The 25488-nt window shown below is 40.9% G+C and overlaps 1 protein-coding gene and 1 non-coding gene across 2 annotated transcripts in view; one reads left to right on the top strand and one right to left on the bottom strand.

Moving 5' to 3' along the window:
• tmem38b (transmembrane protein 38B) overlaps positions 1–25488 on the bottom strand; it is a 43248-nt gene that overhangs the window by 8302 nt on the left and 9458 nt on the right. The window contains exons 2-5 of the mRNA XM_060936014.1: positions 14120–14276; positions 7672–7856; positions 6771–6858; positions 4881–4998 (exon numbers count right to left, since the gene is read on the bottom strand). Of these exons, the coding sequence (XP_060791997.1) occupies positions 4881–4998; positions 6771–6858; positions 7672–7856; positions 14120–14276 (548 nt within the window). The remainder of the gene's footprint in view (positions 1–4880; positions 4999–6770; positions 6859–7671; positions 7857–14119; positions 14277–25488) is intronic.
• LOC132895820 (U2 spliceosomal RNA) lies at positions 18070–18258 on the top strand. Its single transcript, XR_009655853.1, has one exon. It is a non-coding gene; the product is annotated as a U2 spliceosomal RNA (small nuclear RNA).

Here is a 25488-nt window from a genome sequence, read left to right as displayed (position 1 = left end):
AAACATCTTACAAAATAGTATTTTGGCACAGAATCCTTTATACCACACATCATAATAAAATAAGTGTTTTAAATCTTTAAACGAATAAAAAAAATATCGCAAGAGTTCGAGTTATGATCTGCGGAAGCGTATTGCTGCCACACTCAAAAAAAAATTGGCTTAGACTCAAGTAATTACGTGAAAAGATTGTTAACAGAGTTATCACGTTTTTACAATATATTTATCATGTAATAACATATCACGTAATTTCATGATACGAAATTATCACGTTATTTCATGATATTTTCGTGTGATAATGTGAAAACACCTTATCAAGAAATAACGTGAAAATATGGTTTAACGTCCTAGGCTAGGCTACTTCCATTAAAAGCAGCCGGCCTCGCCTAGCCTACTGTAGAACTTGGGTCGAGCAAAAACACGGAGCAAAAACATGGCTGAATCCTGAATGACTCCTATTTGTATAAATAGGGGACTACATAGGCGGCAAAATGTAGTGTTTTTCCCTGCCATGGAAGTGCACTTGTATACTGAAGAGGAAGCAATTTGCATTACAGCCAGGAAGGCTGATAGAAGTGGCAAAACATTTAACTTTTTATCGTTTCTTTCACAACTTGAATGCGTTGAAACAAAAAATTATGACAAACTAACGCTGCTTACACTAAAATATCGAGGGAAATTTGTAATAAAAACTTTACGGTCGGCAATTTCGACGCGGAAATTCTCGATCGGTCGGGTTACCGGAAACACACTTTTTTTTTTTGCCTTACATGTATAGTTAGCTAAATAACCTTCTCCAACCTGATTTTTATCCTCTCAAAATCAGCATCGCAACTATACTAGCACTGTTCATTCATTATAATTTCATTTTTTGATAGATAGTTAATCAGCTTTTACCCCTTTCCTCCCGTGTCTCCTTTCCTCGCGACTCCTGGCTCCCTCGCTTCGCGCCTCTCAATTTTCCAAAACAACCAATCTCTGGCGTTATCTCGTGCTGCATTCGCCGCAGTCGGACATTGGAAATTCGCGCACGTAAATGTCAAATTGGCCGTAATTTTTCTTTGAATTCGTCGCTGCCAACTGGGGTAGCAGCAGGGGTGGCAAGGCTTTCTTTTAGAGTGGCATATGCCACCCCGGTAGATCCGCCCATGGTTATTCACCCCCGAGCGCGCTGGAAACTGTTCCATTGGTATTCAGATTCAGTCGCGAGATGAGGTTGCCAGATCTCTCTATAAAAAGGTGACTTTGAGGTCTGAATCTGTGGAATATTCGTAAGCCAGGACTGGCAACCAGCAGTGGGTTGTGCACCAGCTGATCAGAACTCCAATGGAAAAGAAGCGTGTTAGTAACTGTTTATCTTGATTGGCTGCAACCTTGTAAGTGAAATGTTTTGCAACAATAGCATTGTAGCCTGCCTGCCTCCCCCCCAAAAAAAACTCTTCGGATCTACACGATTCACACAAGTGACCTATTTTGGGACCAAAACGGCGAATTTCGCCGAAAGGTGAGGAGTTTGCATGTGTGTTTAACTAGTACTGTCAAAAATGTCGCGTTATCGCGTTAACTTGACTCAATTTTCACACATCACATCATCTCTAGCCGCTTTATCCTTCTACAGGGTCGCAGGCAAGCTGGAGCCTATCCCAGCTGACTACGGGCGAAAGGCGGGGTACACCCTGGACAAGTCGCCAGGTCATCACAGGGCTGACACATAGACACAGACAACCATTCACACTCACATTCACACCTACGCTCAATTTAGAGTCACCAGTTAACCTAACCTGCATGTCTTTGGACTGTGGGGGAAACCGGAGCACCTGGAGGAAACCCACGCGGACACGGGGAGAACATGCAAACTCCGCACAGAAAGGCCCTCGCCGGCCCCGGGGCTCGAACCCAGGACCTTCTTGCTGTGAGGCGACAGCGCTAACCACTACACCACCGTGCCGCCCTGACTCAATTTTAACGGCGATAATTTTATCGCGAGATTAACGCTCTGTGACATGTAGGTTTTTCATAAGCTTTTAAAACTGCCAGGAACTTTGAACAGAACAGAGACTTTGCTTAGAAAAACGATAGCAGCTAGACTGTAATGTCACGCCCCGCACAGCCAGAGTCCTTTGTCATTATGATTTAAAAAAAGAGAAAACAGTTTGACAATAAATGGTTTCACCCAACCACTAAGCATGAGTGGAAAAAGGTGTGTTATCATTCATATTCTCTGAAAAATGGTCAAAGAATCAGATTGCACCAGGGTATGTAAACTTATGAGCACAACTGTACTCCAATCCATTAAAAAAAAAAAGTTGTGCAATAGAGTGGAAGGACACTTGGGGGAGGGGAGAGAATTAAAACACTAAATGAAATTTAATACTTGGTGGAGAAAAGTCTGTTTGCAAGGACAGCTTCAGGATGCTTTCTGTATGAAGAAAGCAATCACTCACAGCATTCAGGTGGGATTCTGGTTCATTCTTCCACACAGTCTTTAAATGAAACGGGGAGGTCATGATCTTTAGTTCATTTGACAGTCTCATTTCCAGCAAGTGTCCAATCATTGTCCTGCTGGAAAGTTCATCCACATTTCATCCTAGTAGATGGCAACACATTCAAGTACATACAGGACTCCATTTTCCCTTTGATAATTTGGATTCTGCTAGTACCATGATGCGTCCACCTCCAAACTTTACTGTAGGTATGATATTTTTAGGATTTGTACGTAGAGCCAAACAATGCTTCGAAAAAGTTAGATTTTTTGTCCATTTTGTTTCGCCAAATGTTCTGTAGCAAATTTCAAAAAGCTGCAACATGCCTTTCCTTCAGTAATGGAGTCTTTGGAGCTGATTGAAAATGGAGACCGTGACTGGAGTGCATCATTTTCTCTGCAACAACTTTACCCACTGCTTCCAGCACTTTCTTGAGCTCTGTGGTTCAAGTGGCCCTCATCTCTTGGACTACTCTGACAAATGTTCCGTCAGCCCTGTCGGAAATCTTACGAGGAGCTCTTCTGTGTGATTGGTTGAGGATTGACTGATGTTGCTTCCACTTGCAGATAACGTCATAAATGGTGCTTATAGGAACATTTAGGAGTTATGAAAATCAGTCGGTAATTGGTGCTCTGCTGCCCAATCCTGTGAAGGTCTTGGGAAATCCCTTTACCTCAACACATGAGAAGTTTCCTGCATGACAGCTTGGTGCAAAAGGATTTGTTTACTTGCATTCAGAAGTGGAGTCCCCCTTTTCAAAACATGCAAGTTCTAACCTACCAATGTGCACCAACCCAGTTGATCCTAATTAGGACAGGTAGAACTAATTAGTGCAGTCAGCTGGGTTTCTTAGTGTGTTCAATTTCTGTTTTCATTCTTTATTGCACAACTTATGGATTGGAATATTACAATTAATTTTTCCATGTAGTTTTATTGCATTACCAGAGGTGGACAGTAACAAAGTACATTTACTTGAGTACTGTACTTAAGTACACCAAGTATCTGTACTTAAGGGGTTTTTTTTTTTGGAAACTTGTAACTAACTTCACTAAATATTTTCTTTCAACTTTTCACTCCTACATTTCTGTCAAGGTCCTCGTTACAATAAAGCAGCTTTGAAAGTGGATGTTTTTTTTCTTTTCTAAAACGTTTGGTTTTTTCACAGGGGACACTGAAACAGCTGATCAGTAATCACGAGTCACATCACATCCAGAGACTGTATAAAATCAAGTTCAGTGATTTCTCAGCAGCATTAATTGAACTTGATCAGTTGATGGCAAAATAGAAGGAGGCGGTTCTTCTGGGGAATGAACGCACCCATGTTTCAGTTTTCTGAAAGGAATAAAGATTCATTTCGTTTTAAATGTTTGCTGAAAACAAACCACATCACAGCCTACAAAAACTCGCCATGCAACCTACAGAAGCATCTTGAGGTATATAAACATTTTATTCCAAGAGAAAGCTTGCAACAAAGTTGTCTGTGCTTTTAGAGCTAGTGATAACAGTGCAATAGCTATGCAGTCTGGTTAGTCAAATGACTTTCTATGGATTTGCCCACCAAGTTACCATCAACTTGTCCACAGCTAACATTAACACATAGCTAGTTAACTTTGACACTTAGTTAGCATGTAAAAACAGTTATGCTAACATGAATAACATTCACTATCTGAAGTCCTTTCAGAAATGTTTTAGCATAATCTTGCTAAATAAACAGAAGATGTAGAAATCTCTTTTCTAGCAAGATTAGCTACCCAATATGATTGAGTTTGAAAAGAGTCTGCTTTCATGTCAGGTGGAGTTTCACTGACTAGCTAGCTTAACGTTAAACCACCATGATGGCACAGCATGCAGTCATTTTGTGAATTCACATTTCTGTCTTTGGTAACGGCATTAGGTTTTGTAAGCATTGTGGCAATACAGCAATGCGCTGACAAAATGTACATTTAATACTCAAGCGTTTTTAAAAGCAAGTACTTCAAGTAAAAATTTGACCGTACAACTTTTGCTTGTATAGGGGTAACATTTAACCAGCAGGATCTGTACTTTGACTTAAGTAATGAAGTTGGGTACTTTGTCCACCTCTGATTATTACCAATGTCTGCTCAACATTTCATACAAATAGCTGCACTGGAAATATGTTTAATAGAAAAGTAGTTGATGTGTTGCATACTTACTTCCCCCACTGTATGCAGCTTCATTGGAGTGAAGCTGTGTTACATAGCTTTAGATTTATAAGGTCAGAATTCATCTTGTAGGTTGTTTGCCCAGTCTAATGGTTTAAATGATTAAAGAACTGCAGTGTCTTTATGGAGGTATGTGAGGTGTTTGTAATTCCCCTGCATAGTAGTAGTGACACTCTGGTGTAGGGTACAGTAGGTTAATGAGTGTTAATGATGTAACCTTATTGATGACAATGAAGGCAGTGTAGACAAGCATCAGCTGTGGCCTGTGCACAGGGAGATACTGACACTGCTGCAGAGAGAACAGTACTGAGCCAATCAGAGTCACCTTAGTGGGGCTGTAACAAGAAAAAGAAAAAAAAGTTTGAACACACCTTCCAATTCAATGTTTTACTTCTATTAAAAAGGCACTTCATGTCTGAAAATAAGGGACTATCATTTCTCTACTTAGCTGAGTGGTTCTTGACATTGATTACTACAGTTCTGCCAGGACCATTTTTGTCAAGGAACTTTATTTACATTGCAACAAGTTGTATTTGGCAGGTGACTTTGCTCTGGGACCTCCCTGCCCTTCCATGTGCATACGTGGAAAGCCTTGGGGTAGAGAGAACACACCTCCCTGCCCTACCATGTACCTGCATGGAACAGCTAAAGCAGGGAGGGCAGCAGCAAAGACCGTTTCTATTAGGTCTGTATAAGACTGAAGCATCCACCTTGTGTGATTAATTTATGAAGTGGGAACGTGAAAGACGTACATCATTGCCTGTAGTTTCTCTCTCAAGACCATTTACCAGGAGATGACTAGATAGGTTTTCAAGTAGGCTGAAGGTGGATGATCCAAAAGCACAGATGAAATTGAATTCCTGCAACAAGTCTTTTAACGGAAGATTTTCCCACAAAAGATTGCCTTTGCGGGATTCCAAATGGTGAACTATAAAGGCACCAAGATGTGAAGCTAACATTGATTAGATTATGATTACACCCATCAAGGGGTTGGATGTGTTAAGCAGCAAGTGAACAGTTAGTTCTCAAAGCTGTGTTGGAAGCCAAAAAAAAAAAAAAGGGGGGGGGGGGGGGGGGGGGGGGCAAGCGCAAGGTTCTTCACCTCTGACAAGGACCAAATGCAATGGTTAGATGACTGGGTCAACACAAATCTCCAAAACTGTAGGTCATGGGGGTGTTTCCAGTGATCAAAGTGGTCCAAGGAAGGACCCAAAAAAAAAAAAAAAAATACACAAGTCAGCAAACCACAGAAGAGTACCTGTAGCAAAACTTGCTGAAAAAGTACATTTTGGCTATGATAGAAAGGTGTTAGAATGCTGCAGACTGGTCAGGGTACTCATGCTGACTCCTGTCCACCAAGGGAAGTGCCTACAACAGGCAATGTGAGCATCAGAACTAGACCATAGAGAAATGGAAGGTGGTAGCCTGGACTGGGTTGTGAGCCGCATCAATAATACAGAAATGTTGATAAAGTCAGACAGCATAAAAGGGGAGGAGTTGGGATGGAGGTGGGTAGCAAAATGGCTTGCTGCTTCCTCTCCAAAAGGTAGACAGGTTAAAGCAGCTTAAATAAATGTGCTCTGAGAAATATGCCAATATAGAAGGGAATCAACTGAGCTTGACTTTGTGGCCTGCCAGAACTATACTAGATTTGAGGGATAGGGCCATTTGCTGCATTTATTATTTACTGTGATCACAAACGCATTAAGGTGACAAGCAATTACACCAACTTGACAAGACATACCTGTTAACTGGAACATTCCAGGTGACTACCTCATGAAGCTGGTCAAAATAATGCCAATAGTGTACAAAGCATCCAGATGGTTTTGTTTTTTTTAAAGCCACTTTTGGTTAAATCACAACTCCATATTTCATTTCATAGTTTTGAGGTCATCAGTATTGTTCTACAATGTAGAAAATAATCAAAATACAGCAAAAACCTATGAGTAGGTGTCCAAACTTTTGACTGATACTATAGGTCAAAAGCAACGAAGTGTGAAATATCAGCTCTCCAGTCAATAGAGACAGCTACTTGAGATGACCTTGTCTGCAATTAATATGACTCATTAGAGAGTGTATAGCTCATTTCAGAAGGTGTGTAACTCACTAGGTCATCTTCAAAAGCTCGTTGGTTTCAGGTTTCCAAATACCACGAACCAGCTGTTCAAAGTTACTCATCAGACCTCCACCCGCACCTAGAGAGCGCACACAAGAGATGTTCAGAGTGTGGTCATTTTGGGGTCTATCGAAACTAATTTCCCCATTTTGAATTATTAATTTGCAGAATTTCGGAAAGAAAAATGTAAAGCATTTGAGCAGGAATATTTAACGAGCCCCTGCATTAGTCCACCCATAACATGTCTCTCCTGGATTCATTAACAAAATGTTTTCATTTTATACAGTATAAATTAGATAAGCTATATAAAAGACATTACTTTAAACCAGAACCATATCCATTCTCTCTTCACCTTATTACTACCATTACATTATTGCTGCTTGCAGGTTTTACACGTCTAAACATACAAGATTCTGCCTATGAATGACTTCTGACATGCAGTTCATGACATACAAGCAGGGTTGGGGTTTTTTTTTTGTGCTTTGATTTAGATGTGTAAACTGGAATCCAGCTCATGCACAATTCTGCACTTGCTTCTTGAGTGAGTGTTTAATGAGCATCACCTCAACCTTATATTTCAGTGCATTTCATCTTTGAGGGGCACAAATTTGTTTTTTTTTTTAAAAACCCGGTTTTAATAAAAGCTGTGCCAAAATAGCAGCTTTAAAAAGGGAAGACATTTGCTCAAAATAATTGCATTGAATTATCTGAAATGGCTCCCTCATCCTTGGGAATGTATTCTAGAGACACCACTGCGCATTGAGATTCTTCAAGTGTGAACAATATCTCAATTATAAAAGGATGATTCAACATGTAGTAAAAAGGGTGAGGTTTCAGACAGCTGGTGTTCTTTAATGCACATTTTCTGTCTCGTCTATTCTGGTTGTCTTACCTTTAGCCCAGCCCACTGCGATCATAACAAACAGGCCGTCTTTGTACTTCTTGCTTGCCTGTGTAACTCCACCCAAAACCTTCCATGTACGGGTCACTTCCTTCATAGCTGTGAGGACCAATCGGATGGGCAGGATGGTGGCACAGGAGTACACTACATCCTGAGGGCAATAAAACACCACATACCTGCAGAGACAGAGAACTTTAGGACATAAAATGGCATTCCTTTGCTGTAGACCGCTGTAAATGTTACTCTTAGTTCATGCTGCATTTAATAGAATACTCCCATTACTGCTTGGAAATCTTACAAAATACCATCATAGTCTACCCAGATCTACACTGCAATGTCTTATGGATCAGGACTGGTGCTCTGAGCTGGTTCCCAGGTGAAACTTCTTCACCTCATAGCTTCACTGCAGAGTGTAGGTGAGCAAGGCAGGATACAAAAAGTGTCGTCAGTGTGGGCTTTATCAGCACCACAGATCGTAAATGTAGTCCAAGAACAAGTAAGCACTCAAAATGGGATAATCCATAAGCAAAGATGAAGTAATTGGGTATAATGCAGTAAAAAGGTGACAATCAACTGAATTGGTCTGAGGAATCATCCTATGGCATACATGTTCTGAAAGGCTAAGGTTTCCTCAGTCCCTGAGAGCACAGAGCAGATAAATATGCAGCAGGGATCTAGAATCAGAGTGAACATCATAAGGTACATGAGAACAGTTCCTGTGGCAATAAATGCCTTAACCCAGTAGCTGCAAAACTGTAGTCACACAACAGTAGCATCACTACAGACCCACAAGCGAAAATTACGTCACCTGCTAGTGTGCACACAGTGAGGTTTATAAATGCTCATAGTGCAAGATCTCCCTGCTGCAGCATCCAGGTACTGCAGCATACAAGTTTTACCCTCCACACCTTGTCAGTTCCTTCTGTAAAAGTTCTAAAGACCTTCAGACAAAATGCAGAACTCACTTCACATCCTCACTGAACTTGCACCAATTTCCTTTTGAATAACGTCTGCTTTTAATTTACGGTTTTATTTATGCACGTTACCACTAGCACTGGTTCCTCAGGCTATGAATCCTTATAAAAACTCCAGACGTTCACGCTTGTACAACCCTAAATCAGAAAAAGTTGGGACGATATGTTGAAATTAAAAGTGAAAATGACTTTTAAATAATCCTCAACCTGTACTGAATTCTAAACAGCATGTTATTTGATGCTTACAAAAACAAAGTTCATGAGAAATGCCATGGCTTTTGTAATGCGTGCAGAATGTGGTTTTGCTACAACTTGATAAATGGTCCCTGGAAAAGAAGTCATCTTGAAGGCAGCATATGTTGCTCCAAAAATCTCAATGTACTTTTCGGCATTAATGCTGCCATCACAGAAGCGCAATTTACCTTTGCCAAGGGCACCGACATAGCCCCAGATCATGACAGACCCTGGATTTTGGACTTGTTGCTGGAAACTGTCTTCAGTCCAGAGTGCACACAATCCATTTCTTACAAAAATAAATTCTGGAATACCAATTTGTCTGAGCACAAGACATGTTTCCAATGTGTGATGGTCCATCCCAGATGCCTCCAAGCCCAGAGAAGTTGATGGGGCTTCTGGACAGTTAAAATAAGGCTTCCTTTTTTCACATTAAAAGTTTTAACTGCCATTTGTGGATGTAACGCTGTATTCAAGTGCTTGACAAAAGGACTGCCAACGTAATCCCAAACCCATGTAGTTATATCAGCTATAGAGATCTTGCAGTCACATGACCGGAAAGTACACAGCCGCCATCTTGTCGGTAAAAAATACAGCTGAATACTGCTGCACTCGTGTACAGAATGGATCAATTTCAACCGACGGACTACATGGCTAGTTTTTCTAATGAACAGATAACTAGATATATATGTCTAAAATAAATGATCTACAGATTAGTGACCCTTATGGCTTACCGGACGTAGTTTTCACGACCGTGTCAGTGGATGTTGAACTGCCAGCAGAATACCCAGACGTGTATAATTACCTCATTAACTTTCCCTCGCTGTTCAGTGGTGAAGCACTGCGTGCTTATAAATCTCTGGACAGTTATCTTTACAGAAATTCAGGATTTGTCAGCGACACAGATGTGGCATCTTGTAAACAAGAAAATTATCCTCATTGGACGGGTAAGTCACTTAAGTATCAAGTACTAACACTATCAGTATCTAGTATAGCACTGACCAGCCGATTATAGAATAGAATAAGGTAATTCCAGATCGTCCGTCTTGTTTACCATGGATCTGGCATTGGAGAGGTAGAGGCTTAGCAGTGGAGATTTGAGTGGCTGTTTTCTGAGCTTAGTCAACAGGCCAGCTCTGCAGCCTCGCTTTTGCTTCCGCTCCCAGCGCCGCCTCCTTTGCTTTGCTTCTGATAATCCACGGAGACCCCGCTGGTCTTGCTATCTCGTCTGGAATGTTGTGCATGCGATGGAAATCACTACAAACCGTCATTTTCTGCTGTAAACCAATGTCCAGTAAGTCCATACGGTTGTAGTGGATATTGAAGTCCGGTACAGACGAACAACACGCAAAAATACACACAAACAAAAACGTGCACAGGTAGGGAGAGCTTGTAGCCGCAGCCGTTGTAGTAGAATTGTATATAGTAGTGTTTTCCAGAAGAAAAGGTAGAAGTAGAACCAGAAGTAGAAGGTGGAAATATGGCGTTTGACTGACAAGATGGCGTCTGTCACAATCTGGATCGGCTGTGACGTCACATGCACAGGGATGAGAATGAGAAATTGTATTTTCAGCTGAAAATTTAATCGGGGGTCTGGAGGCCATCGGCCCCCAGCCAGGTCCAGGGCGGAGCCTGGTCGGGGGTCCAGGGGGCCGAAGGCCCCCGGAAGCTAATGAGTTTTATACATTTTAGACCACTTGAAATGGTCTCAGATTGCTCAGTTGAATAATATTTTCAGTCCAAAGAAGCTTGAGTTTTGGACACTAAAAGTCTCAATAATGCTCAGCTAAAAAGAATTTTTAACTTCATGCTAGAATGAAAGGAATGATGAATATAAATTAAAAACACAGACAGAATATTTGACAATCCTGTAAATGTTTCAGTTACTTTATTAAAGAATGCAGTTACCTCTTTTGCAGTGAACTTGTCTCAACAGAAACACAATTTCCCTGTTGAACAGTTCTCTCAGCTCCCAAAGTCACAATCACATAACTAGCAACACTAAGTTTTCAACATATTTACAAAGTACTTGTTCTTTTTCTAGGAATGCTTCATTGCAGAGATGTTTTTTTTCCTTTTAGCAGCTAATCTGAATAAGCGATTTGTTTTCTTTTGTGATAATTTTCACCATTTTGAAGCTCTTATTCGCTGTTACATCCTCAATCTCCGGCCTCGTGGAGCGCCATGTTGAATGAGTAAGAAAGCGAAATGCGAAGAACCAATCAGAACGAAGCTTACATGTGACATTTTGGCCTTTCCTATCTATGCTCGTTTACCATTGGTCAAATCGCGATATTTCTCTCTCAACGGCCAATCAAATACAGTGTACGTTCTGAACTGCCGATGTAAACAGAGCCTTGTTCCCGATGGTTGACCGGGTCAACACATACCTAACCCCCCCCCCCAAATATTTTCTCCTCGGATTTAGGCGATTCACAAAAATGACCCCTGGGTTGATAAAATCCGCGGAATTCCGCAGATCCACAGAAAATTCCCATCCCTGCATGCAAGTGCTCCATAGCAGAATGGTAATTCTTGACAGTACCATCTGAGGGACTGGAGATCACAGGTGTTCAGCTTAGGCTTGTGCCCTTCCCCTTTACACACATTCCTTGAATCATTTAATATGTACCATAAAGGGTGAAATATCCATATGCCCATGTGGCAGCGGGGGCATGGCCAAGCATCAGTCTGTGAATGGAAGACGGAGTCAGGGAAGGAGAGTGGTCGTGTTGCTACACCTGTTGTCAATTAACACGCGTTTGTGTCTCTTCCAGTGACTGCGCCCTACAAGAGTGAGAAGGGGAGACTGGTGCCAGGGGCTTGATAATAGCTTGTGAGAGAGAGTTGAGTGTTTTGTGCTGAAAAGCCACAATAAAAGAAAATAATTAAGGCGCAAACAACCGCCTGCCGTGCTTCTGTACTCCACCCACGTCAGGGTCCCGCTACAGCCTTCCTGCCCTTTGAGTTCCATTGCTTTTAAAACACGAATTTTCTTCTCACATTTGTTGACAAACTGGAGAACCTCAGTCCATGTTTGCTTCTCAAAGATTAGGCCTTTCCTGGATACTTATTTTGAACCAAATCCTGACTACAATCTGTTGACGTCACCTTTTTCAACGGTCCTTTTTTTTTTTTTTTTAAACCTCATTACTAGCCATAAATTTCCCTTGTTCCACCTTTTTTGGAATGTGTTGCAGGCCTTAAATGCAGGAATGGAAATATATCAAGTTAAATTGGCCAGACAAGGCATGAAATATCTTGGGTTCACAGTGTCTGCACTGAAATACAAGTCAAAGTATTTTTTTTTTTTTGGGGGGGGGGGGGGGGGGGGCGCACTTGCTTTCTCCCCCCCCTTTAATTTGCATTCCTACCATCCCAACGTTTTCTGATTTGGAGTTGTACATTGTTTGCTAAACAACTAAACCTAATGTCACCTGCTATACAGCATTGTTCAGACAGTTTATGGACACTTTGGTATCTTCCATAACTAAATAGTCAATTAATACCCACAGTTGTGTGCAGTGAATTGGCATCATGTGTGACTGTAGACAGGGAAATAAACATGAGGGGTTTTTTTTTGTTTTTTTTAAATTCAAATACGCACACAGCAAGTGGCAGCATGACTAATTGCTTAATTGGCCATCTTCTCAGAGCTCAGAAAGTGGTCAATTAATTGTCCATTAGTGTAATTTGCACTTCATTATTGTAGACGCTCATGCAAAGTGCGCATGTGAGTGTTCTTACTACAAAGCGCAAAAAAAAAAAAAAAAAAAAAAAACCTTTGCACCTCTGACAAGATGTGAGGAAAGCACTAATAGTCTGACAGACATTTTTTCTATCCAAGAGATCAGTCTTCAAATGTGACAAATGACAGTTGAATACCAGCCATTTTATTACTTTAAAAGGCCCATTTCTTTTTCATTATAGGTTTGACTTTGATAAACACTTCTCTTCCATTTTCACCTTCATTACATGCTAATGAGTCACTTTGCTAATTAGTCTCTTAAAATGTACAATTTAAAGAAAAAACCCTCTAAAAGCCCTTTTATAATATCTGCTATGAGTAGTCACACTGCTAAAAGTAGCAACAAAAGGGGAAATAGGTTTTTCTCTCTCACACACACAGAGCTGAATATCCTGTTCACAGAATTTATTAAATAAAATATTTAACCATCATTTAAATAAAAAAAAGATTAAATTAAATAAATTAGAAAGGCAGAGTCTTGTACAGATTTGTGCATGATGTGTAACTCAACCCACAAGGGGGCACTACGATGCCATAAAGAACAATAAAACTCCCTCCCTCTTCCCTGCTTTTGTTTTACACACGATTACAGATTAGTTTAGAGGGAATGCAAACACTCACTGGAGGTGTACACAAGAAACTCCTCATTCATGTTTCCTCTCGTTACTTTATCAGCTCAAGAAAAGTGCAATAGCTAAGCATTAGTTGCTTATTCTGACAGGTTAGGTTGCATGTTACATTTATACAGTACAAAACTGAGGAGAGTGGTTTATATTTTGCGGCTTCTCTGCAGCATGAAAAGCTGTGGCTGTTTTGCATTAACTTCAAGTGACAGGACAAGAGAAGCTGTTGAGGGACTGGCATAGCTACTTGTAGCTGCTATAAAACATAACTGATAACAGGAATTAACTTGCTTCCCCAGTGTTTCACAGCATTAAATGTAACTAGCAAATTAATTTGTAATTCGAGGAAGCCACAGCCTAATTGTTAGAGAAGCAGCTCTGGGACCAAAGGGTTGCCGGTTCAATTCCCTGGACCAGCAGGAATGGCTGAAGTGCCCTCGAGCAAAGCACCTAAACCCTGACTGCTCCCCAGGCTGCTCTGGGTATGTTGTACGTCACTCTGGATAAGAGCATCTGCTAAATGTCAGTAATGTAATATTTATTGGGGAAGCCATGGCCTAATGGTTAGAGGAGCAGCTTTCCGAAATGCTCTGGAGAAGAGAGTCTGCTAAATGTCAGTAATGTAATTGACGACAAATTATGGTAGAAGAAAAAAAAAAAAAAAAAAAAAAAAAAAAGGGTGACAAGATCCACACTTTGGGATGTACAGTTATAGGAAAATAATCAGCTTTTGGGTGGGAACAGTAATTTCTCATTGTCAGGCCACATCACACTAGTCAGAGTGAATCATTTTCCTATAAAAACACAAACTATTTACTCCTTGCTTAAGATAAGGTGTGTTATGGGACTGGTGTACTGACCACATTAACGAGGCGAGCAGAATGTTGGTGCTGTTGGCCAGTGGCTCGATTGGAGCTTGAGCCATGATGACTCCTGAGAGAACGGCACCTCCGAAACAGTACAGCATTGCACTGAACCAGCATGCAAATGGACTGCGGCGGGACACTTCCAATGCTCCTGTTAAAAGATAAACCCCACACAACAAACTTTTAAAAAACCTGAGCACCATTTTCCTGGCTCCAAATTTTTTACTAGGAACAAAAACATTTTAAATGTTCCAGTATTCAGTTAGAATGCTATAAAAACTGCAACTGCAAAAACCACCATACAAATGCAATACACCCACATCTAAGCAAGCCATTTGTTTTCACCACTTATAGGCTCATAAGACAGCAAATGTGACAACATGGAAGGCATCCCTGCAGAGATACACCCGTGTCTGTTTACCTCCAACTTAAAAAAAAAAAAAAAACACAACTGTGGAAAATGACCAGTTCCTACAGTCACTTACCCTTTTCTTCCGGACATAGCACCCCTGTAGTCAATCACACGGGCTGTCTTCTGATGTTTACAAAGGAAGGTCACACAGGATTTGTGAAGTCCATTTCCAAATTAATGCCTGAATATTTAGCTGCAACATGGGAAGGATTCCTTTTGTAAATATCAGAAAAACAGCCTCCATGTGATAACTGACTACAGGCGCTGAAAGGGGTGCTGTCTCAGAGACTGGAAGAGAAAGGTAACAGTCATTTTCTACAGTCTTTACAGTTAGTGAGGTTAATAAATAGACACTGGCATCTCTGTAGGGATCCTTTCCATGTTGCCAGACATGTAACTGGATGAGCCAGTCAGTTAGCCTAGTAAACTAGACCCACCCACCTAGCAGCCAAAAATATTTCTGCCTAGTGAGTGGGTCTAGCCTCGCACCATATAAAACAAACACCCCGGGCATCAAATCGTGCCCGCCAATCACAACGCAAGGTTTTTGTTTGGATTCTTTGGGTGGGCTTTTGCAGGAGTGACAAAGCTGTGCGACGCTGGAGAAAGCACAGCAGGAAAGATGGCTACGGCTAGCGAACAGCGCGCGTTTGACTCCGCTTTGGAATCAGTTTTAGAAGAATTAGACTTGGAGTTTTCGTTGAAACATGAGCAGGAAGAGGCTCTCCGCTCATTCCTTTTCAAGAAGGACGTTTTCGCTGTTTTGCCGACCGGCTATGGCAAAAGTCTGATCTACCAGCTGGCTCCGCTCGTAGCCAAAAGGATGGGGCTAGTTTGTGCAGTACGAAGAATTAATAAACAGCTTTGAAAAACATTACTTTGTTTCTTATTTTCCTGTTATTTTAAATTTAAGGGAAATTTCACCAAACACCACTAAATAAAAACTCTCAGTTTAAGCAAACCCTTGAAAAACACTGGGGGGGATGAGTATATGGTACAGACTCCAAACTTGTGGTCATTATCTCCAAACTTCTTAATATCTAGAACCTGTTTATTAATTAATACGCATTTTGAAAAATTATTCATTTCTAGGTCTCCCCCACTGCTTTCTGTCACTCTGACTACGTCACAGTTGCACTGATTGGTCAGAGCGTTGGCCTATACGCACAGACAGTTTGAAAGACAGCGGTTTGTTCCTCCCACCCCCTTCGGAAATGTCTACAGATCGAGGCCAGACCAAATATTCACATTTAGTCTGGCTTGCTAGGCTACCAGTCAGTGGCAAAAAGAACTGACAGATATACAGCCATTTCATGGATGCCAGTTATAATTCAATATGGGGCAAATTTCACTTGTTTTTGTCCCTAGTAAAAAAAAAAAAAAAAAAAAAAAAAAAAAAAAGTGTGGACCCAAAAAGCTGGGAAAATTGAACCCAGGTTTAAAACCCACCCCACCTGTCCCTTTAGCAATCTGCAAAAAAAGTTTGGATACAGTCAGGAAGGCATGGAATTGAAGTCAGTAGTAAGTGCTCAAACCAAAATCTGCTTTATAAAATCCTTTTAGCTGGCCAATTTTTTGGGGGGTGGGGACATTTATGGAGAAATAAGTGTTCAGTAATTGTTTTTATTTAAGACTTCATTTAGAAATACGAGTCAGAATATTCAGTTTTCCTCAGCACTATGTAACAGACCATTTTTGGTGAACGTTACTCTACATCAGCATGGTGACAGTTTGGCGCTTTACTGCCGAACTCAAAGCCCATCTCAAACGGTTTCCTTATAACTGGTTATGTCCTCAGCTGAGGAAGCTGCTTTATTTCAGACAGACCTTCAAGGTCACCAACAATTCGACCGACTCCTATTACTTGTGAACTTGGTTATCCTCATAGCTTCAGTACAAGTAAAGCTCCAGACTTCAATCACCTCTCGGATGATCAGTTGCATTTGTCGTAAATCAGAAGAAAAAAAAAATTTATTCACATCAAGATAAAATGTCAAGGTATTTTTTGGCAGATGTAAGAACTTGTCCCCCTTACATAGCAATGGTTTTCATTTTCCAACTCCCACGCATGGGAGACCACTTTTGCTCCATCTATGGTGGAATCATGAACGCTGACTAATCAGAGGTGAGTGAGGCCTCTAGTTCCTTGGATGTTCATCTGGATTCTATTGCAAACAAATTGCCAAAGTGCTCTTGGAGGAATTTGTTGGCTGGCCACTTCTGGGAAGACTCACCACTGTTCAAAAGGTCTCTATTTGGAAATAAACACACGAGTTCAGTGGAGTCCCAAAAGCCTTAGAAATGGCTTTGTAACCTTTTCAGACAGATTTTAATAACTTGCTCTCATTGCTCTTCAAGAATTTCTCAATTGCGGCAGCGTGTGCCTCTTGTTGAGGACCTCTTAGCCTACTTTAAATTGCTGGAAAGGTTCCATTTAAAAGGTCATGTTTGGATTCAACAGGGCTGGCAATACCCAAGCCTGGGTGTCTAATTGAACCCAATGGTTGTGCATCAATATATCATGCAATAATAAAATCATGATTCAAGTTGACAATTCAAAATCAGTGAAATGAGTCATAAAATCAGGCTGCCATCAGGAATGCAGGCAAGAGATGGATATAAAAGCTGGGAAAAAGTTCAAGGCAGATTCAAGATAAATCCAACTTGTAAGGCAAAAGTCACAACAGGCCATGGTGAGGCAAGGTACAAACAGTAAATCAGAAGGGCAAAATACAAATGTTCAAAGCAAGTCAAACCAGAGCAATAATTGCAAGGCTTGGTAAAGTCAGACAAAAGGAACAGTGTATACTCCCAGTACTCAGTTATTGCAAAGGTGTTTATGTAGTGTGCTGTGGTGATCGAGTCCAAATGTGTAAAATCTGACATCAAGGGTCCATGAGTGATGAAGTGCCCAGACCAAGTGTGAACTGTTGTAGCCCATAGTCACCATATTTGAAGGCCACTGAATTCCGAGTGGTGGAGCCTTGGGTGCAAGTGTGACCGCTTTGTAATCTCATACAATAACAAATGCACACGACTTCACCCTAGGCAGAAGTAATACAGCCCTAATGCTGCAAAAAGTCAGATCTAAAATGAGAGCGCTGTTGTGCAATTGACTGTACAAATAGATTTAACAAGAAATCTGCACTATTTACAGACCATCAAAAGCTAAAAATGCAGATAGTTTAAAATGGTTAAAACACTTAAGGCCCATTTGTTATTAGCTTCACCACCTCATTTATACCCCAGTTAATCAGTAAATCATGGATTACAGCTTGAAAGTTCCTACATGCTCCAATCAACTAATTTAAAATGGGAAACATGCTTGTTACATCATGTCCACTATAACTTCCAGGGGTGCCAATAATTGTGGCACATTTTTGTTGTGAATATTTCTTGAGGGATTGGTTTTCCTCTGTACAAGTTTTTCAATTAAAGCTTGGATTTATTTCAGTGGGAGATAAAGCTGCTTCACCAAGATGTGGATTTTTCTAACCTTTACAAGGGGTACCAATTGTGGCTGGCACTGTATATTGCTTGTCAGCCTTTTGGCGAAGATAAAGTGCAGATCAGTTTAATAGCCGATATGTTCACCATAGGAGGACTTTAATATTAAACAGATTTTTAGAGCAGGAAGTTGGAAGAGGGACTTGCTTCATTCACTCTATGCATCAAACTGGTTTTGCAGTAGGCAGATTCTACCGTAACTGGATCCATTAACCACTTGCCCACAAAATAAGCAATTTTTCTTGTCCTTTTTTCAGTGAGGTAATATTTTCAAGATTGAAAATATGGTATTTGGTCTTCTAAAACAGCACGTCATTTAAAAATACACTAGTATATCAATAAAAGACTTTTAAAGAATAAAGTTCTATTTCTTCGACATATCTGACAGACATAACTCCCATTTTAAAAATCCCTTTCATTATCCCTGTCGCTATCGTCAGTGAATTTCTGTCAGATGACCTAACGATAGACTCAGCCATTATGGATCTTTGGTAGTTAACGTGTGGAAGCAGGCTTTATAATTTTTGGGTGTCAACAGATAGACTTGAAATAGATTAACAGCGAAAAAACTAGTTTGTTCACGAGAGAAGCCCACAGTTATTTTTAAAAAATGCTATCGTCAGTCTGTCAGTCAAATGCACCTGACGATAGCAAAATTCAAGCCCTCACCACGCACATGTTGACTGACGCAAAGGGGAAATTCTACTGCACATGATTTTTGTGACAGCAGACATTTACTTCCGGGCAAGACTTGGAGTTCTGACAGCTAGATTTCATCAAATAAATCAAGGTAAGATTTTCTGTCAGCTATCCTGACGATAGAAATTTGACGATAGAAACATTGAGAATATATTTGTGCATTCATATTTAAAATTTTCTGGAGGAAAACTATCGTAAGTTGAGAGAAATCAGAGCCACTTGCGACCCTTTCAGCCGACAGGCCATTTCAATGTGCCATTTCCCTGCGAAAGTGACAGTCGTGTCTATCGTCACTGTTCTGACAATTATTGTTGATATTTCAATTTTGAAAATAAATTATTTATTTCAATATTTTATTATTTGGTTCTAGTGATGAGGTATTTATTACTAAATTTGCCAGATTAATAATGTAAGAAACAGTTTTGTTGCTATTGTCCTCTAGAGTGTCTGTCAGAATATGATGGTAGACGTTAGTTTGTCGGTCAGATTTTGATGATCGAAACCAATGTGTTTCTATTGTCATTTAGCATGTCTGTCATGTCAGGCTTTTATTAATTAGTTACCAGGACTACTGTCCTAAAATTTACTGTGAATGTCCAAGACCCCAAATGCTACTAGAAAAACTTAATAGAATGATCAAAATAATCAATTCAGCAATTTAAGGAGATGGGACTTAACTGGCCTCTGTTATGGTAGAATCTGCCAGTACCTCCAGGAATGGTGCACCATTTTTTGAGCAAGGATTGCTCAACAGTTAAAGCCCTGGGTTACTGATTAGAAGACTGGGGATTGATGCACCAGCACTGTTGGGCCCTTGACCAAGGCCCTTAACCCTCTCTGCTCCAGGGGCAGTATGATCATGGATGCCCCTGCACTCCAACTTCCTAACAAGCTGGGATATATAACAGAAAATAATTTTTCACTGTGCTGTAATGTACTGCCACTTTAATAGGAACTCATTCTGATTCCAAGATTCCTGTTCTTGGCTGGCAGGAGTGGAACCCAGTGTAGTCTCCTGCTGTTGCATGCTGAGATACGGTACTTTTCTGCTCACCACAGTTGTAAAAAGATGAGTTACTATATCCTTCCTGGCAGCGCAAACAAAAGTCAGCAAGGTGTTTCCACCCACAGAACTGTCAATGTTTTTTGTACCATTCTGTGTAAACTCGAGACCGTTGAGTGTGAAAACCCCAGGAGCTCAGCAGTTTCTGAAATACTCAGTCCATCTGGTTTGAACACCCATGCCACAGATCACAATTTTTCTTCCTCCCCCCATTCTGATGTTTGAAGTGAACATTAACTGAAGCTCTTAATTTGTATCTGCATGATTTTACGCATTATGCTGCCGTCAAGGGATTGGCTGATCAGAGAACTGCACAAGACCGCAGAAAATAAAGTGGTCGGTGAGCATATCTGACAAAGGCTTCATAATGTGGTTCTCACTACATTATAATCAGCATACAGGTGGGGAAATGTTACCATGGCCATGACCTTCTCTAAAACAATGTTATTGTACTGTGGTGCTGTTATTACACTTATTTTTAGATCAGTATGAAGCACTGGCATGTTGTTCCTCTCCATCATCCTCCTGTTTGTACCTCTCCATGCTCCCTCGGTTCTGTCTCACCCAAAAAGCCCTTACCTCTCTCCAACAGGAGACCATATTTATGCAAATGTACCACATAGGAAAATATGCAAATAGCAAATGTGGGGGGGTTTAACAAAAAAAGTCCTACAAATAAAGCTAATTGTAATACACTCATTAATCCCTGCTTTTTACAACACATTACATCAAAATATAACTTATGACCAACAAAATGAGATTAAAATGGCATGTTAAACATTGAAATAATTGTGCAATACGTTCAAAAACAGTCTGTTCGTGACAGGGCAATTTAGAAGAGATGTTTGTCCGTTGTGTTTATACTAAAATGATCCAGATGATTTCATTCTGTTTATAAAATCTAGCTCTAAAAGCTCATCTGTCTTTTCCCTGAGGAAACACTGTCCTGTTCTCTTGAGAAAGCCAGATTATATTTGGTCTTGAACTCCAGCTCATGCTTTTAAATGGAAAAAGTGTGTGGGTGTTTCCATTAACTTCCATTGTTGATAAACACAATTAGTGGTGCACTTATAGAGAGACTCTCCATGTCTTAAACATGACATTAGCCAACCTCGGAAAGTCTATAGGGAAATTAATATAAAAATCTCACTTTTTACATGGTCACTACACATGGTGTTTCTCTTGTTTTTAAATTTCTAGGTTAAAAAAAATAAAAACCCACAAATTTAAATTCTAATTTTGGTAAATGAGGATGTAACATTTCCCTGGACATAATTAAAAAAAAAAAAAAAAGTTTTTCTATGTTACTGCAATGCGTTTCAAGGTTTGTTCATTTCTGTATTTAAGTTCAAATGAATAAAAGCACAAAAAACCCATAATGGGGCTTTTCCCACTACCAACACGGCTGAGTTGGGCTTGCATTTCAACTACAACCACACTGAACTGTGCTGGCTGGAAGTGGGTGGACACATTGGGTGGAGTTAGCGAAAGTGGGTGGACGTCACGTGATGTTAGGCGGTGCAAACAGTGACAGTGACCTTTTAAGCAGTAGTCTCACAACCTGGATAGTAAACAATAAACATGGAGTCGTTAGTGTTGCTGGTCTTGGTGCAGTTTTCTGATCATCTTCGTCGTAATTCTTCTTCTTCCGGGTTTACGGTGTTTACAGATCCCAGCGTGCTCGTGGGGCATGTGGGGGCATGTGAGCACACTCCTCCTCACCAATCAGTGCACAGGGGAGTATCTCCTCACGCCCCTAGCCCCACTCGGCTCGGTTGAGCTCACTTCAGCCCCACTCCAAAACCATGCGAGTTTTGGGTGCTGAGTAAGGCTGAAGTGAGCCCAGTCGTGCTGCTCTGAGGTAGTCGAAACGCGAGCCATGTTGGGCTGAAGTGAGCTGAAAAAGGGTAGTGGAAAAGGCCCATAAGAACTAAAAATACACAGATCTCAGCCTCAGTAAGTCATGTGGCATGTAAGGACATCACAATCTTGGATTCTCTAGCACAATTTCTATTCAGAGCACAATATCTGAACCTCAGCAAATGTAAGATAGCAGCACCCAGGGAAGTTTGATTTATATTAACAAAAAAAGTACACATGAACAAATGAATAATCAAACATGTCTTGTATGGCTATTTGTATAACATGTGCAGGAATGCAGATAGGCTACAAGGCCCACACCAGAGTGGCAGAGCCATCTGCAGCACAAATGGCCTGGCCAAACCACCATGGAATGCCTGGGCTTGTGAGCGCTCATTATTCACCTCTATAGCAAAGCACCTTGCACAGTAAGGTGTTGTCGCAATGTTGTGCCCCCATCATGTTCTCTCTGAGCCTCCAGACCTGACTGGTATGGAAGTTGCCCCACAGTGATGACTGACTTGCCGAGTGATGCCATCCGTTGGCCATTTGAGTGGCTCTTCCACATGCCATCTGGTGGTGTGCCATTGACCCTGTTGCGTTCATCTGCCACATTGCACCAAAAAGCACCCTGCTGCCAGCACCTTATTGGTGATGTATTATTTAACCCATAGCTAGAACCCAGGCAGGTGCTACCACTCCAGGTCAGAGCAGACCTGGGAGCAATGGTGATTAAGGTAAACTCCACTCCCCCCCAAATACTCAAGTCCTACCAGGCTGGAGACTCACCAATTGCAGTATAAAGTGCACAGCACAGTGATTGTCAGGACAACAGCAAATGCGATATTGCTTAAACAACAAGCATAAAAAGGAAGTCTTGTACAAAAAGTTCAATTTTAGCACAAGGTTAATCAACTTCACAAACTATTATCTACAGATCCAGGATCAGCTGTGTTCAATGGTTCTGTAGATATTTTTGTTAAAGAACAGACCTGGCATCAGATCAACTTGAAACCAATATGATGGGAGGTGATACATTCGTGAATCTCTATAAAGGACAGGGTGTTCATTCTGAACTGTGAATGTGGTCTGCTGGGAAAAAAAAAAGCCACACTTTACAATGCAAACTTCTTGGAAATGATAGTTAGCCAAGAACACCACTGAAGGATGCATGCAAGGGTGTGTGACCATTTGTCTAACAAATCAGCTCTAACCCAAGCCCAGACAAGGGGGGGGGGGGGGGGGGGGTTTCCTTTATTCCATACCCATCTTTATACACATCCCAAATGCCTACATTGTATGAACTACAATACTGAGTGCACTTTATTGTCCAGCAGTGAGGCTCTACTGTTATCACATCACTGTAGTCCAGTTAGGACAAGCAGATAATCAATGTGCCAGTTGGGTTTTTTTTTTTTTTGCAGATCAACTGTCTCCTAAAGCAGTGATCCCAAACTATTTGTAGCCAGGGACTCCTTTAACTAAAATCCATAAAAGTATTAGTTCATTAATATCTAAATCCAGCAAGAGAAGAGCCTGTGTCACATGCACACAAGCACAGTGAAAGTCATCCTCTGCATTTAACCCATCTGAAGGCGTGAACACAGGCATGGAGACAGGCATGGAGACAACCAGAGCAGTGGGCAACTATACTCCAGTGGCCAGGGAGCAGTTGGGGGTTGTGTCTTGCTCAAGGGCACTTCAGGCCAAGGCCACCCCATGTTAATCTAACCACATCTTTGAACTGTGGAGGACACACACACACACCTGGACTTGAACCCAGAACCTTCTTGCTGTGAGGTGACAGTACTAACTACGCCACCCTATTTAAAGCCAGAGAACGCCTTTGTTAGAGTTTTGGATTAAATTCATTCAAGCAACCAGTATAGATTACGTGCATCCACATGATCAAAATGTGCTACGTCATGAGCATCCGCCATGATTGTGGCTATACCGTACAAAAGCATCTAGGATGGCAGCTGCTGAAAGCATGCCTAAACAATGCTGATTTTTCTCAACATTAACACAATTTGAACGATCAAGTGAAGACAGATATGTGGTTCTGAGCCATATAATTTAAAAAGCTTTTCTGAAGCTAAGACGCTTCTACTGACCATCGAGTAGATGTCATTTTGTCCCATGACCATTTCATCCAAAGCCTTTTTCATACACACCATCAGTTATTTTACATCTCCGGTAATTGTGTTTTTTTTTTTAAAAAAGGAACTCGAATGGGATTTGACTGAAGCAAAACCTTAATCCAAAGGAGTGCCATACTATGGATCATGTTAAAATCTTTAGGTGCCAAGCAACACTCTTGCAGGGGCTTCGTTCATGAATCCCAGGCCAAAGCATGGTCCCACCAAACCAAGACTGCTCTTTCCAAGGGAGAGGCTTAGAGGGAGGTGCCTGTCAAATTTGGCTTTGCTGCAAGCTCCATTGGCAAAGTTATAATTTTTAAAGCCGGCTGGATCATGTTAGATCTTTAGGTGCTGAGCAGCCAGTCACGAGTGCTGTTGTAACCACAAAGATATGGCATGGCTAAATGCTTAAAAGCAGCAGCAGAACAGAGTTGCACTCACGTGACCATTTTGTATGGAATGTCACTTGGCCCCACATTTGCATCTCCACCAACATGGCCAACATCCAGGTTTCTATTTTGCTTTGATGTCACTTGCAAGTCAAGGATAGCAGATTAATTAACAATTCTGTAATACAATACCTTTAAAAACCACAGGTTGTCATTTATCACTATAACCATATATAGTTTACAATAAACTTTTTGCATAATTTGCAGAAGCAGAGAAGGGACATGTTAAGAAAAAGGACACTGGTTTAGGTTCAAAATAGTTAACATTTTAATAATTGTTCTGCTGCTTAATGGGGGGGGGGGGTTGTACAAATACCTACATACCATATCTGTAAGGATAAATTATGTGGACTTGGTCTGAATTTACACATTTTACCATATTTGTTAAAAAAAAAAAAATTCTGCATCCATCCTGTAATTTCATGCCTATAATTCATTGGGAGTAGGAAAGTAGAGCCCAAAATGGCTCATTATTGGAAACCTAGTGCAATAGTCAGTGTATAGAAAGAATTACCAAACCAAATGCTCCAGACCTGGGGAAGGTTTCCTGATAACGTTGCCCTTTAGGGCTAAAGAGCAAGTTTAAAGATGCTCTTAAAAGGTCATAGGCAACGGTCAGAGGTGAAACATAGAATAATCAACTTTGTCTAGAAGAATGACCCAAAAAGCAAATTCAATTTTCCTAGTGTCTAATTTGCACCCTAAAATTGAATAAAATGGTTAAAATACTGTTTTGCCCAATTTCCAAAGGTTTGTTTACATCTCACTTGCACACACTTTCACTGCCAAGGGACAGTCGTTGTGATGTCATTTAAGCCAAACAGACTGGGAGCAGTTGTGTTTACTTGCAAACCAAGCACACATGTACGGACTTGGGTCATGAGAGGTTGTGTAAAAGTGTCAAAGCGATAGCGATTTTGAAGTAGGAACTCTCCAAATTTAATATAAAAGAGGAGAAACCATGAACCCATGGCCGTTGCGAAGCAATCTGTGAATGTGGCTCACTGGTTTGACCATGCGGCCTCGGACAGCGACTCAGCCGACTCTGATCATGGTGACCCTGGACCTCAACAAGACTCGCACCCAAACAATTTATCCTGGTAGTTATGATAAATTCCTACTTTTGTCATAATACCAAATAAGCACCCTTTTGAAGAATAAACAAACTACCTTCCCTAGTGGATATAGGTAACAATTACTTGACAGTGTGCTGGTAGGCCACATTAACCTGC

This window comes from Neoarius graeffei, chromosome 12 (genome assembly GCF_027579695.1).
Source record: "Neoarius graeffei isolate fNeoGra1 chromosome 12, fNeoGra1.pri, whole genome shotgun sequence".
NCBI classification, from domain to species: Eukaryota; Metazoa; Chordata; class Actinopteri; order Siluriformes; family Ariidae; genus Neoarius; species Neoarius graeffei.
The sequence above is the reverse complement of the archived record's forward strand: the minus strand, read 5'-3'. Positions and strand labels throughout refer to the sequence as shown.